The sequence below is a fragment of the Nematolebias whitei genome, chromosome 1, assembly GCF_014905685.2.
Source record: "Nematolebias whitei isolate Nwh7 chromosome 1, NemWhi1, whole genome shotgun sequence".
In the NCBI taxonomy this organism is placed as follows: Eukaryota; Metazoa; Chordata; class Actinopteri; order Cyprinodontiformes; family Rivulidae; genus Nematolebias; species Nematolebias whitei.
In genome coordinates, this window is record NC_056498.1 from 15,453,049 (window position 1) to 15,468,682 (window position 15,634).

The 15,634-nt window shown below is 40.8% G+C and overlaps 1 protein-coding gene across 1 annotated transcript in view; it reads left to right on the forward strand.

Moving 5' to 3' along the window:
* Window positions 1-8,564: 8,564 nt before the first annotated feature.
* Window positions 8,565-15,634, forward strand: part of tfr2 (transferrin receptor 2) — a 21,781-nt gene continuing 14,711 nt past the window's right edge. Inside the window, exons 1-6 of the mRNA XM_037681959.1 lie at window positions 8,565-8,576; window positions 10,627-10,683; window positions 13,459-13,494; window positions 13,565-13,772; window positions 13,846-14,035; window positions 14,583-14,723. Coding sequence (XP_037537887.1) covers window positions 8,565-8,576; window positions 10,627-10,683; window positions 13,459-13,494; window positions 13,565-13,772; window positions 13,846-14,035; window positions 14,583-14,723 — 644 coding nt within the window. The remainder of the gene's footprint in view (window positions 8,577-10,626; window positions 10,684-13,458; window positions 13,495-13,564; window positions 13,773-13,845; window positions 14,036-14,582; window positions 14,724-15,634) is intronic.

Genomic DNA, 15,634 nt, shown 5'->3' on the forward strand with positions numbered 1-15,634 from the left:
TCTTTCATGTACTGGTGAGTGGTGTAGGCTGTGGCTACATTGGCTTCACCAGGTTTGTACGGTAGGTGTAAAGGAAAGGTCGTCTGTCGACCAGTCATCTTGAATGGAGAGGCGCCAATGGACTTATGTGGGAATCTTGCAGGTTGGAGTTGGCAACAGATCAATCACTCTTTGATGTAGTCATTTACATCTTTGCCCATTCCTGGCCAATAAGCAACTTGATTTAATACACTAAGTGCTACCTTGGCACCTTTGTGTATTGAAGATGGGAGGTCATGGACATGTTCCAACATCACCCCCCTATGTTCCCGAGGCACCATGAATGAAGGTGAAGCTGTTGGACCTGGAGAAAAAAAATAGCATTTCCTTGATCATTTTCTGGAACTATTGTACCTTAAAAAGAGTACAGGGTTCAGGGATTGAGTCAAGTTCCTCAGAGGATAGAATGTTCCCGTCTAGATCAGCTAGGTAGCGAACCATCTTTTTGATGGCTGGATCCAAAGATTGTAGCTAAATGAGGACTTTATCTGAAAACGCAGGTTCAAATAATGTTTGCATTGTCTATTGGGTGTGGGACAACAAAAATGTTGGCTATAGCATACAAACATGTGAGTATACAGTCCTCTGGGGTGGGAGGGTTTGGGACACAATCAGGTAGCCAGGAGTGGTTGAGAGACCATGGGGTACAGCTATTGGTACCTCTTGTAACTAATGAGTCTGTAGGGCTGGGTACCTTTCTAAAAAAATCTGTATCGGTACCGGTGTCGGTACCTTCACTTCGGTGTCGGTTCTTTTTTCGGTACCAATTTTGTAATTACTATTAATTCTAACAAGAATAAAATTACGTTACGCATTACAGTACAAATTGTGAGTTTTATTTTTTAACTTTGGTATTTTTCTATTCCAAGCAGTTTTCTTACATAAAAACAAGCAAATAATTTCCAGGTCAAAAGACCAGTTAAAAAACAGTGACACGTCAGTGTCTAATGTTCACTGCTACACACTGAGGACCTTTTCACTGAACAGTTTTTCTTCAGAAACATCAACATGTCTGTTTTCTGTGGACACAAACAAGCCCACTCCTGGCTGATGGTGTCTCCAGCAGTAGAAAATGTTCACTCTGAGGGTGTGGATGATGATTGTTACACACACAGATACCTGTTTGTCAGTTTGATAGCACTGACATATTGTCCCTCACATTCCACCAGCAGGTCACTGGATTCACTGAGGTAGGGCTGATGCAGACTTCTGCACCTCTGTGTCTCTGCATGAATCTTCTCTGTGATTCTCTGGGGTTTAGGGCTCTGACCATCTCCCTAATTGACATTAGAACAAAACATCAACAATAACATGGTTGTGTTATTATTACTCAAAAAACATTATCTAGGCTGAGAGATAAAGGTTTAACTGGTCAACAAAATCCTTTAAAGTTTAATTTACCTCCAACATGTAGCTCCACTGTAGAAAAAGCAATAAATTTTTAACAACAAAGTCTGATTGTCCTGTGGTCCCCACCTCGCTTTTCTTTTGTCCTCCTCACATCAGGGTCAGAGGCTCCTGTGAGGAGAACATTAACATGAACAGTGAACATTAGATGAACTGTTTAAGCAGCTGACTGGATGGATGAGCAGTTTTACAAGCTAAGATTTATGTTACTGTCAATCCTTAGTTAGCTTCTGAGTTTAGCTAGCTACGTAGATAAAATAAATTTACACACTAATATCTTAAAAATAGCGTTACATGGATCATAATTTATTTCACCGCAATTTACGTGTTAAGCTGCAGTTACGCTAACAAACGTAAACTCACCAGCTGAAACGCACAGGGCCGTCCTCAGAGTTCTTTGATGAAGAGTCCGGTCGTGGAGATAAATCAGGATGTTCAGGCTCTCACAGGCTGACTAATGCTGAGAGGAGGAGGGGGGGAGGTTAATGAACTCTTCTCTCCTCGCAGAAAAACACGGAGCAACTTTCGGCTTCGACAACACGCGCTGCACACGTGAACCCGTCTGTGGGCGTCACCAGCACCATAGACATACATTACAGTGTACATAGATTAGGTACGGCAGGTCTATACAGCTCTGGATGTAATCTGTGTGTAGCTGTTTGTCATATGTCTGGTGTTTTGCCTGCCTGCATGCTGAAACCACGTGACACGTTACAGCCAATACCGAAACTTGACACCGAAAGAAGAGTGACGTTTCAATACATACACCGACCGGTGTAGTTCGGTCAGTGCCATAAAAGAACCTTGGTTCGGTACTCAGCCCTATGAGTCTGTGACATCATTAAGCTCTTTGTTCTGACCTGGCACATGTGAGTGGCCTCTGGGCACTTATGAGGTTTAAGGGAACTCTGAACCAAGGTATCATAGAGATCCTGGTTGATGTCGGACTTGTCAGTCCCAAGAGGCAATGCAGCATCACTCACATCAGCTTTGTGTACCTAAAGGCCTTTCAATACCTGTGGTTGGTAATGGTCATGGGATTGTGATGGATTCAGTGAACTCGGGAAGGTGTCATATTGGACTAGAGGCAGCTCTCGTGGTTGTGTGGGTGTGGCTGACACCAACTCAGTGTAAGGTTTGAGCTTACTGACTGTATGGTTTTCTTCAGGTGAGCTGGTTGAGCTGGTTGATTTTCCTGAGGTGTCCAGTGCAAAACACTTTGAGTTCATTGCTGGTGGGGCACTAATGGGTAGTAGTTAACACACCTGGGCCGAGACTTTGAGATTCTTAAAATCAATCAAAGGCTGAAATCGGGACAACAGATCTTGGCCAACCAGCAAGGGAATGGATTCAAGGTTAGACACATATACTGGATGTATAAAGCGCCTTATCCACACGGCCTTTTGGTACTCCTATGTAACTAGTTCGGGCCGATTGCGTGTTTTATCCACAATGCCTTTAGCAGTGGAACCCACCCCATTTTTGGGACCTAATTCTCTGAGGTCCCAGGTCTGGTTCTTGTTAGGTTTAGATGGGACATCAGCACACTGTAGGTCACTGATTGGTCAGGGGGCGTATTCATTGGTGGAGGGCGGAGATTCAGTCTTCCACCAGAAAACCCCATCCGCCATTTTCTTTTTCACCCGCCATAACAGACAACAAGAAATCGGAGGAGCATATTTTGGAATATTTTATAAGGTAAAACAAATAATCATGGCACAACCGTAGTCGAATGCTGAAGTTCAGGCATTTCTCTGTTTGCTGGCCGATGAACAAGTGCAGAACGAGCTAGATGGAACGAAACGAAATGAAAAGATTTTCCAAGAGGTGTCTGCGCAGATGGCGGTGCAGGGCTTCCATCGCACACCAAAGCAAATTAGAGGAAAGCTTAAAAAACAAAAAAGCGATTACAAAACGATTAAGGACCACAACGGTAGGAGTGGAGCAAACAGAAGAAACTGGAAGTGGTTTGTACAAATGGATGCCATTTACGGCAAACGCCCAGCCAACAAAGGGAGGGAGAGTGGCCTTGACACGGCCACTGCTCTTCTGGAAGCTATAGTTGATGGTGAGTGTATTTTATTTACTTTAAGCATATTTCCTTTTCCTCATGTAACTGTTTCTTTGCGTTTTCTGAAAGTACTCTGAACAAACGAGGCTGACACGGTTAAGTCGTCATTAGTTAGCATAATTGCTAACTGTAGTCTGTTGCTGTTTTTCCACTCTTATTTTGATGCAGAAAGTCCCACTGAAGATGAAGGTTCGCCAGATTCTGCTTTTGACTGTCCAATCCTCCCCGCTTCTGACCCTTCCCCGACCACACCAGCTCCAAGTACATCTACGCCACCGAGTACATCTACGCCACCGGGCACATCCACGCCACCAGGCAACACGCAGCAGAGCGGCACCAAACAGCACCCGTTACTAGGTAAGAAGAAGCAACAATCGTGTTTAACATCACATTGATCATGTCGATATGAATGTTGTTTTGATTTTGTTGTAAAACACCTTGCATGTATTCAAACTACGTGTTTATTCAGTTGTAATGTATAAATGTTAAATTTAATTTATCATTTATTACTTAAACTTTCATTTATGAAGTTTATTATTGAAATTATACAGGGTTTAGTGATTTTTGTTCAGATTAACGATGCTCTGTTCTTTTTCTAAATTAGCACAACCATAGTAAATGACTACATGTAGTTTATTTATGCCCACCTGCTTACTATCATTCAAGTACTAGACTGCTTTATGAACAGAATCATTTCTGATCTTGTGAACAAACACCTTTTCAAATTAGCAGGAACTTTAATGTAAATAATTTATTTAAAAACTCTACCTGTACTTCATCATCTAACAGCCATTTTCTTGTGTGTTATTCCTAGGCAATAGAAAGTGCAGATCAACAAGTGCAGCAGAGAGCTTTGTTTCTGCGCATACAGAACAAGAGGAGATGAACCGGAAGCAGAGAGAGGAACACTTCCATTTTATTTGTGAGGATGCCAACAAGGCAAGGCAAGAAGAAGCTGCAGCAGCGAGGAAGCAGGAGAAGGCAATTAGGAGGGAGGAGATGACCTTGAGGAGAGAGGAAGCAGATGTTCGCAGAGAGGAAGCAGCACAGCGAAGGCAGGAGGCTGAACAGAGTGCTGCTTTCAGTCAGGCACTCCTTGGGGTGCTGGAATCCATTGCCTGTTCCATGGCAAACAGACATGTTTAAAAATATTTAGAGTAGATCATAGTTGATATATAGAAATGTAGATCCTGCAAGGTAAGCCCACAAATAGCCAAACATGTAGCTTGTTAAGTTTGCATATATAATTAGTGTATAATTATTTTTTTGTACAGGTCTTTATTTCTAATAAAAGAAACATTTTCAAGTCTTGAGCTTCCATCTGATCATCAAAAGTGAAGTGCTTACAGTGTTTTTTTACGTCAATAGTGTAGATAAGTGAAGTAATTGTTTTTTACCTGTAACAATGCTGGTGAAGAGTCTCAGTTATCCTTGACACGGCAAATCCCCCGCAAAACAGATAAAAACAAAACCACAGGACTTTTTTTAAAACTGAAGATGTTTCGCTAATCATCCGAGGAGCACTCACAATTCAATGAAAAAAGGAATATGGGATTAAAGTTATAAAGCTGTGGTGTTCTGTAAACTTGCTGGAGATTGATCTGCATGCACCAGTCTCCATAATACAAGCTTACGGCACACCACAGCTTTATAACTTGAATCACACTCCTCGTTTCATTAAATTGAGAAAGAGCCTCGAATGAAAAGTGATACATCTTCAGTTACAAAGTCCAGTTTTTTTATTTATGTATTTTTTCGGTTTTATCTGTAATGAGTACTGAAAAACGTAACCATAATACAGAATATCCATGTGTTGTAAATGAACATTGCAGTGGAGTTAAAAAGGTGTAGGACTTGTGTAATCTACGTTTACAATCATCCTCATTCAGGAGGTTTTCAGTCATTGCATGTCAAACACCTCGGCCATGATGTCCATCTTGTGGATCCAGCAGCTTCTGTGTCTTTTTCGCCCAAGGTCAAAAATTCTCTCCACGACTTTCACTGTGGTACAAAGGAGCACTAACTTCATAATGCTAAACAGCACTTCAATCATGAAGATAATTTGCGACAGCTTAATTTAAAGAGCTGCGTGGTAAGCATAAGCTCTGAAAGAGTTGTTAAATGTCAAATCAAATGTAGGTTATTATGTAATGTACATAATATATATATATATTTTAAGTTTGGTCCCAAATTCATATCCTGGATCAAAACTTTATATACTCTCCCTATGGCTGCTGTACGGACTAACAATAATCTCTCAAGTTATTTCCAACTACAACGTGGTACAAGACAGGCGTGTCCTCGTTCACCACTCCTATTTGCTAATGCAATAGAACCCCTGGCATTGGCCTTACAGAAGAACCCTAAAATTAAGGGGATTCTTCATGGTGGGGTAGAACACAAGGTCTCTCTATATGCAGATGATATGCTTCTATTTGTATCAGATCCACATGGAGAAGGAACACCTGGAGACCTGGTGCAAAGAGAATAACCTTCAAATCAATGTGAAGAAGACAAAGGAGATGATTGTGGACTTCAGAAGGAACAGAAACATCTACACCCCCCTAATAGGATCTGCGGTAGAAGTGGTCTCCAGCTACAAGTACTTGGGTGTACACATGAATGACAACCTCAGCTGGAGCAACAACACCACCAGCCTGATCAAGAAAGCTCATCAGAGACTCTACTTCCTCAGGCGGCTGAGACAAGCTGGTCTGGGAAGCTCAGTCCTCACCTCTTTCTACAGGTGTGCAGTGGAGAGCATTCTGTGCTCCAGCATCAACATGTGGCATGGAGGTTGCACAGCTGCAGAAAGAAAAGCTTTGCAGAGAGTGGTGAAGGCTGCACAGAAATCTGTTGGAATCAGCCTCCCCACCATCACAGACATCTACACCTCTAGATGCAGGAAGAGGGCTACCTGCATCATGAAGGACCTCACTCACCCAGCACACACACTTTTTGCCCCACTCCCCTCAGGAAGGAGGTTGAGGAGCATTAAGTGTAGAACCACTAGACTGAGGAACAGCTTCTACCCTGAGGCTGTTAGACTCATGAATCTCTAACTAGAATAATCACTGTGAAAAACAATATCATGTTGCTGCTGATCTGTTTCATGTTGCTGCTAATCTGTTTCAATGTTGATGTGTTCATGCGTGCACATCCGTTCACAAAGACTCATGTTCATGTTTGTGCTGATGTTCAATGATTTTATGTTATGAGTGCTTAGTGTATATTTAGTTGATGTTTTTCTTAGTTAATATCTTGGATGTTATAATTGTTTTTTTTTTCCATTTTATTGTTGGATGTAACTGGGACCCTGTGTACATAATTTCACTCCACCACATGTACCACATGTGATGCGAATGACAATAAAGAATCTCTGACTCTGACTCTGACATCAAAGTATTCCGAAGTTATTGTCTGTACTTTCTAAATTGGGAGAAATATCAGGCTACAAAGTTAATGTTCAAAAGAGTGAGTTAATGCCTGTCTCATCTACGTTCAGGCAACACATTACATCTAACCCCTTTAAAGTCAATCTAAATAAAAAGTATTTAGGTTTATGGGTCACGTGAAGCCACAAGGACCTTTATCAGGCCAATTATCAACCACTACTCTCTAGTTTAAAGAAGGATCTGGATAGACGGGACACTCTTCTCATTTCTTTGGGTGGAAGAATCAATTCTATAAAGATGTGTATACTTCCTAAACTTTTGTTTTTGTTCTAATGTATACCCATCTATCTGACAAAATCCTTTTTCATCAACTTAGTCAGATATCCCAGTTTATATGGAATAAGAAACAACCACGCGTAAAGAAAGAAATTCTACGTTTACCTCAAACAACTGGTGGCTTGTCCCTGCCAAATTTCCTCTACTATTATTGGGCAGCAAATATCAAGCCTCTACTTTACTGGTTGAGTAGAGATGATGTCAAACCCAGCTGGGCAGATTTGGAGGAGAGCTCAACGATACAAACATCTCTTGCATCTCTGTTGTGCTCCAGCCTACTATTTAAAATAACAATCTCTTCATATACACAGAATCCTGTCGTTATTCATTCAGTCAAAATGTGGAATCAATTTAAAAGAGCCTATCTTACTGAGATGTGGCTGTCTGCTGTTAGCAAAAAAAAAAAACACCTGTTTACACCTTCGGTTATGGACAGGGCATTTGACAGTTGGGTGAAATCTGGAATGTGGTCTTTAAATGATCTACTGTAAATAATAGATTTGCCTCTTTTGAAGAGTTGTCTCAGAAGTTTAATATTCATAGATCCCCGTTTTTTGATACTTGCAAATTAGACAATTTGTCTCATTTAACTCTGAATGATTTCCTCTACACCCCTCCTCTTCCCTGTCAGATCTGATATTTAAATACAAGGCTGGTACAAAGCAGCTCATGGGTAAAATATATATAATGCGTAATGAAAATAAATTGACTAGTCTGGAGGTTCTTAAACAAAGATGGGAAGGGGAATTGGGAAAGTCTAAAAGAGAGACAACTTGGCTACAAGTTTTAAATAATATCTCCTCCTCATCAATGTCTCTTAGGCATTCTATTATACAGTTTAAAGTTGTCCATCGTCTTTACTGGTCAAAGGACAAACTCGCAAGATTCAAGACGGACCTGGATCCCACATGTGACCGTTGTAAGACTTCTCCAGCCACTCTGTTGCACATGTTTTGGATGTGTCCAAAACTACATGATTTATGGAGCTCAATTTTTGAACATTTTCCTAAAAAAACAGGACAAACAATTCACCCTACGCCTCTAATTTCACTATTTGGCGTAATTCCCCCTGATCTATTTCCTGCTAGAATTATCTTCCTCTTCCTGCTCTCTCTCTCCTCATAGGACTGTAAAACTGCAGCTAGCACTTCCTCTACCGTCAGGCTTCTCCTCACGTCTGTCTGCTGGAGAAATGACCAGCCAGACAAGGCTGCAAACTGCTCTTGCATACTTGAAACATGCAACTGCGTAAACATGTAACACTTTGTATCCAGTTGACATGATGCGAATGGTAAAATCACTCTGCCCACGTGGAAATGAAACCCAGGGTGAGCTCCGACAAACAAAAAAGATACTGTAGCCGTAATGATTGAAGTAATGAAGCTCACAACGTTACCTGAGGCATTTGATGAGGCATTTTTGCCTTAACAGCCAAAATAAGGCAAAGAAAACAGACAAAAATAACTAACTAACTAACTCAAATAAACTAATAACTTAAAATAGCTACTACAGTAGATGTTTTCATGTAGCAGAGCAGCATGGGGCAATAATTTACAGTGAAATTCAGTTTGTTGGAGACAATCTCTCATTAATGCTGTTTATCTAAAAGAACGACACTCAACAGCAGGAGCTTTTTAACTAGACTTTTTTGAAACTTCGTTTCTCACCCCTCCCCGTTCTCTCCTCCCCTTCCTGTTGTAGATTTGTGATTTCTAACCTGGCCCTGGCTTGACCCAAAATTCAGGCCAGGTCGAGCAAAAATTGATGTGCTTGATAGGCGAGGTGTCCATCTTGGGCTTTTGATACGGTTTTACGAATCATACAGCTCAAAGAAAACTAAATAAGGATGCACAATATAAATTTGTGTTAATCTACTTGTTGAGGAGGAGGGAGGTCTGACCGGCCAATTGAAAGAGGTAAAAAAGTCTTAAGCTTCAGATGGATCAGCTGATCACCGGCTGCATACGTCTAAGCACCCTGCTGTCATCTGCGATGAAGGAAGTAGCAGCATCTACAAAAGCCGAAGCGAGCAGCGCGTTCCATTAAAATAGCCTTGTTCTATATTTTTCAAAATAATTTTGCTCTAAAAATAGTTTTGTTTATCTGTATAATAGCTTATCTTTAGAGCTGATTTTTTTAGGCTATTTCTTTTGTATGTTAATATCTAATCAATCAATCAATTCAACTTTATTCTCCATAACATTCAATGAAATGGAGATTTGTCTTTGTCATCTGGCTCATAAAAAAAACACAAGACAAAAATGTGATTAAAAAACTTTAAAAATTTTAAAAAGCTTTGCTAAATCAATTTTAAAAAATGGTGGAACAAGAAATTTAATATAACATCATTATAATTATTCCGTATGTTGAGGAAGTATCAGAGAAACTGAGACGTTTATTTTCTAAACATAACGTCCCAGTGGCTTTTAAACCCCAAAATACATTACGGCAAAGACTGGTTCATCCCAAAGATCCAGTCCCCCGGCACAAACAGAGTAATATTGTGTATGCTGTTCAGTGTCAGGAGGGCTGTGATCAGTCTTACATCGGGGAAACTAAACAGCCACTGGCCAAAAGGATGGCCCAGCACAGAAGATCAACATCATCAGGCCAGGACTCTGCGGTCTACACTCATCTCCAGGCCAGCGGTCACTCTTTGGCCAAAAGGATGGCCCAGCACAGAAGATCAAGATCATCAGGCAAGGACTCTGTGGTCTACACTCATCTCCAGGCCAGCGGTCACTCTTTTCAGGGATGTAGATGTTCACATCCTGGACAGAGAGGAACGAAAGGAGGCCATCTTTGTGAAAAGAAATTGTCCATCATTAAACAGGGGTGGAGGCCTCCGGGTTCAACTGTCCCCCTCTTACAATGCTGTGATTGCTAGTATCACTCAGCCTCCTGTGAATAGCAAACAGCCTTCAGTGTGCTAATGATCCATCGTTAGGCTGATGGTCCTTCTTGAGCATGTGATCAGCTGGTTTGGGTTGTCAGCAGCAAACTGGTTGATCCACTCTGAGAAGGTGCTATTTATAAGACTGAGCTGAATACAGCACCTCAGACTGAGGAAGTCTTTCAGATGAGAGACGAAACGTTTCAATTTTTTGTTTGTTTGTTTGTTTTGCTTTGTTTTGTTTTTTGAATGTCCAGAGGACCAGATTAAACTTTTTTTTTTCTACCTGGATTATTGAGCATTCATCAGAATACTGAAAGGCAGAGTTTACATTTAGTGTGGCAGCTTCACTTACTGTGTGTGTTTGCCTATCTGTTAATAAAGTTAGCCAGACCAAACAGACAAGTGACTTCTGAACCCTCGGAAACGTCAGTCACAACAGACTGACACATCTACAACCACAGCGTCTTTCCTGATCAACTCAGAGGATCTACGATGCAGTTTTGGTTCTGAGCTCCGACCAGCCTGAGTCCAGACTGAAGGTGAGACTTGTTTCTGTTTGTGGTGAGTTGGCAGCAATAAAGAGCTGATTCATCCCTTGCTTTGCATATCAGGCAGAACAGTGAAACATCTGGAGCCGCTCCTGTTCATTCAGTTCAACTGGTTCCAGCATCGAGGTGCTGAGCGTGTTTCTTGTGCTACTTGTTTAAAAAGGTTAAGTCATCCCAAAAGATTACTAAACATTATTATTAACCCTTGTTGTCGTCTTTTGGGGGTAAAATCAGCCCCATGTTTTGTTTTGTTTTTGTTTGTGCTTTTATTAATTTATTAAGGTGCAGTCAATAAATGTATTTTTTTGAAAAAGCTTAAAAATCTGTCTTCTTTTTAAATTTGTCAAAGTGTTTTCAAATACTCCTTTTATCTCACAGTAGCTTTATTGCACTCATGTTCTTGTGAGGAAAAATTGGCCATTTAGCAAATTTTATTCTCATGTTTATATCATAAAACAATGCATTCTTCTCCGTAATGTTTTGTTTTAATATATTTTTACCTTTATAACTGCACTTTTGATTATCATGCAAGTCCACGAGGTAGTGCTCCGCTTTCATCTTTGAGAACCTCGGAAAACATTTACGATTAGGGTTCAACTTACCCCATATACGATACGTCTTTCCCAGCCAGGATCGCTGCAGAGCCCCGCCTCTTATCCCGTCCAACAAAAGTGTTGTAATTTGAATTAAAAGAACAAAAACTCACTTGTAATGTGCACAAGTGAACATTTAGTACTAAAATCATGTTTCACATGCATGCAGGCTGCAGAATAGGATGTACAGCTGCTAAAAAAATATATATATACTGTAAAGGTTTTCATACTTATAATAACTAGTATAACTAGTATAATACCTATTTTTTACATAATTAATGTAGACATTTTTTCAGGTCTCTCTTATAAATGAGTCCTCGAGGCTCAGTGGGATTAACCAGTCTAAATAAAGGTTGCATGAAAGAATTTGAGCACACAATTAAAGAAAATTTGCTTAAAAAACCTAACAGTCCTTGGACGAATGCAAATCGCTCACTGCCTTTTATGTCTAAGATTTTAATGAAAATCATCTTTCTAGGTTGAAAAATGAAAAATGAAAAATGAGTTATGGCCATTTGGATTATAGTTTGAAAATATTAATACACATAATTTCACATAATTGTTGTATTAAGTTTTTTCCCCCCTTTCGGCTGCTCCCTTCTTCAGGGATCGCCACAGCAAACTAACTGGCACGAAGACTTGGCGATTGTTTTTACACCAGATGCCCTTCCTGATGCAACCACAGACCACCGAGCTACCACAGCCCTCTGTGTGGAGCAGAGAGGGCCCAGAGTGGGGCAAATGAGGGTGGAGGCAGGTGTGGGTGTTTCACCTTTCCCACCCACATTTTGATGTTGTCGGTCCAGGAAGTTGAACCAGCGACCTTCAGATCACAGGTTCACCTTCTTTAACCTCTGCGCTACCACTCCCCGTTGATAAAGTAGTTGCTGTGAATAACATTCAGCTACTACTATACCAAACTTTAGATTAATATCTGATAACATTGACAGAATTATAGCCATTTTTATTTTTTATGATCAGTTAGATGTGGTGGTCATCTTGGATAACATTTACATCAAATGTTAACCACGGATATAAACATAATATTTACTTTTTAGGAGTATCATTAAAATCCACATCCTTGCTTATGCAAAATTTACTAAAGCAAACTCACATATTGATTAAAGGTGCATTCACACCAGCCCTTGTTTAGTCCGCTTTAATTGAACTCTCCTCCATTTGCCTAGAAAGACTGGTTCATTTGTGGAGGTGTGAATGTGCAATCAAACTCTGATGTGGATCAAAAAAAGCGAACTTTGGTCCGTCTGAAAACCTAGGTCTCGGGTCGGTTGAAGTGAACTAGCACGGCTCGAATGCATTGTGAATGCAAGCGGACCAGAGACCGCTCCAAAAGCAGAAACAGCGCAGAGCATTCTGGGTAAATACAACCAAATTTTACTTGTATTGTTTGATGTTGGATAACTTCATTGTTTATTTTTGATTATAATCTAATGTTATTGAGCAATAATAGTAATTGAGTTACCCATATCTTGCACTTGCTTGATGTCTGTATACGGTGGACATCACAACTATGAAGTTGGATGCTCTCCTACTCAGTGCACACCTCCTCATACAGAGCCGTCTCAGCCACTTTGTGTGGAAAAACAACATTCTCCGTGGTCTTCTGCCTCATCTCCCACTCATGCTGAGTCCATTGTTGAAAAATGACAAAACAGAAGTCCTAAAACCGTTAAAATTTCACACCACTCTATTTTTGTTTATATTTCCAGAAGAAGTAAGCTGTGCTCAGTGTCTTCTTCAAAGGTTTTCGTGCAGTTTCCTTCAGTAGTTCTTGGTGCAGCGCCACCACAGGCGAGGGGGGGAACAGGTTGGCTCGATTGACTCAGTGCAGTGTGAATGTGAACCGCACCAAGTGAAAATGTAAACAAATGTTCCAATTTTGGTCCCCAATTAAACCGAGTCTACCGGACTGTCAGGTGTGAAAACACACTAAGGCAATTACATGTTTACCCACCTTTTTCATATATATATTTTTTTGTTGTTTTGAAGCTTGATTCTATATCTCCTCTTTCTCATGACCACTGGTAGTGGCTAAGAGGAGACTTTAGGAGAAAGTTATGTGCAGATTACTTTAACTGTTCTGAATATAATAATGTATATTTGTTGGTGTTGCTTTTCCACATGATAACCAATTGTCCTGTCTCCTTATCAGAGCAACATGGACAACCTGACGACTCACCTGACACAGGTCAGTTTAAGCTAAAAGAAGCTCTGCCCCCTCTGTCCTGCTATTGCTATTACAATGTTTCTTTATGTAGTCTTCCTCAGTGTCCATCCACCACTCAACTGATGAAGAGGAGGAAGTTGGCAAAGACCAAGAGGTGGAGCTAAAGTTTGTAACACTTGAGCATGACGAAGGAGCAGAGTCCATCTGTAACTTCAGAGCCTTAGTGGTGAGGTGTTGTCATGGTAACCGGAGAGGTTATATGCTGCTGTTTGTGTATGGATTTATCATGTTCACTGCAGGTGAAAACACTCATCAATCAGTATTTAAACTATAAGCTGATGACTATATGCTGATGATGTTTATCTTTATAAGCGTTCCTGTTGGCCTTCGCTGTGTTCAGTGGGCGATACCACTGCTCTCAGGCGGGGGGCCTGGAGGAAGATGAGCAGCAAAAGGGTGAGATTAATGCACCTTCAGAAGCAGGGGTGGGGCTTTACCTGGGAGAGCTGAGAGACATGATGAGGAGGTTGCTGCAGGATGAAGATATCCACAACATCATCAGGTACCGGACATACAAAGTACTTTTATTCTAAGCAAAGTCTCAGTTTGAAGGTATTCTTACACATTTCAGACAGTACAAACTCAACAAGATGATCATGTTATCATGTTGTAGAGTGACATGCATTATTTAAGTTACCTGAGAATCAAGATGTCCTGTTTAAAATAAAACTGCTTTATTGACAAAAAAAAAAAAAATGCTAAAGAACATTTTTTAAATCTTTGTGATATAAAACCTGTCAGATAACGAGAAATGGTAGTAAAATATCAATACAAGTTATAAGATTTGTTTTTTAAATAGCTTTTTACTTTAGTATAAGCACCAGAATAATACCATCAAAGATGCTGTAGGACCCTAAAGGATTTGGTATTTTTGAGGTGGAGTTCAGAAGTTATGATCACACAACGTGGACACACTGGTTCAATCAAACCTGCTCCAACACACCATGTTTACTATAAAATATATAAAAATAATTTGCACACTCAAGATGTTAATGTGAAAGCACTAAGTTTTAGACTCTCGTGTGTGTGTGTGTGTTTTTGTGTGTCAGTCGGATCAGCAGGGCAGCTCATCCTCCAGGCTCCTCAGAGGGAACAGCGTTGGCCTCAGAGATCCTACATCGCTTCAGGAAGCTGCCAATGGACCACACCTGGACTGAGTCTCTGTACGCCACTCTGCAGTTTCCTAACAAGTAAGATAAGATAAGCTGTTGTTCGGCGTATTGTTTATGTACTGTTAGTGCTTACCGTATTCTTAGTCCATATCGTAGATCTTCCTATGGTTTTTATTTATAATTTATACTTCTGTTGGATGTAACTCAGACCCTGTGTAAACAATTTTGTTCCACCACATGTACCACATATGATGTGAATGACAATAAAGAACCTTGACCTTGATAAGATAAGATAAGATATGGCCAGTTTTAAAACCAAATGGTAAGTGGAGACTTACCATAGACTACAGGAAGCTAAATAAACAAGTACCCTTATCCAGGTGGCCAATGACTCAGCTCCATCAGGAACTGCCAAAGGTCACCGATGGTAAATACTTCTCGACCCTCGACGTCGCCTCTGGTTTTTGGACCATCCCTGTGCGCGCCGAGGATCAACACAAACTAGCTTTCACTTTTGGCAGCCGACAATACACCTTTACCAGGTGTCCCTTTGGCTACGCTAACTCACCTGCAGAGTTCAACATCTTTTTGAACAAAGCATGTCCAGACGCCCACGAGCGTGGGACACTGATCTACGTGGACGACATCCTTTTGAGGCAGCCAACACTGGATTCTCATTTGGCTGAGATCGACCACGTCCTAAATCAGCTAACAACTGCTGGTGCTAAAATCTCACTGTCAAAGTGCCAGTGGTGCAGAACCAAAGTGGACTACGTTGGCCTCTTAGTAGGCCCAGACGGAGTACAACCACAATTGACTCGCACCCAGGGCCTAGACAACCTAAAAGTCCCAACCAATCTCAAAGAACTACAGAGTTTCTTGGGAGTGTGTAACTACTCTCGCCAGTTCATAGAGCATTATGCGGATCTCGCAAAACCACTAACTGAACTCTTAAAGAAAGACGTTCCTTTTGTCTGGACTGATACACA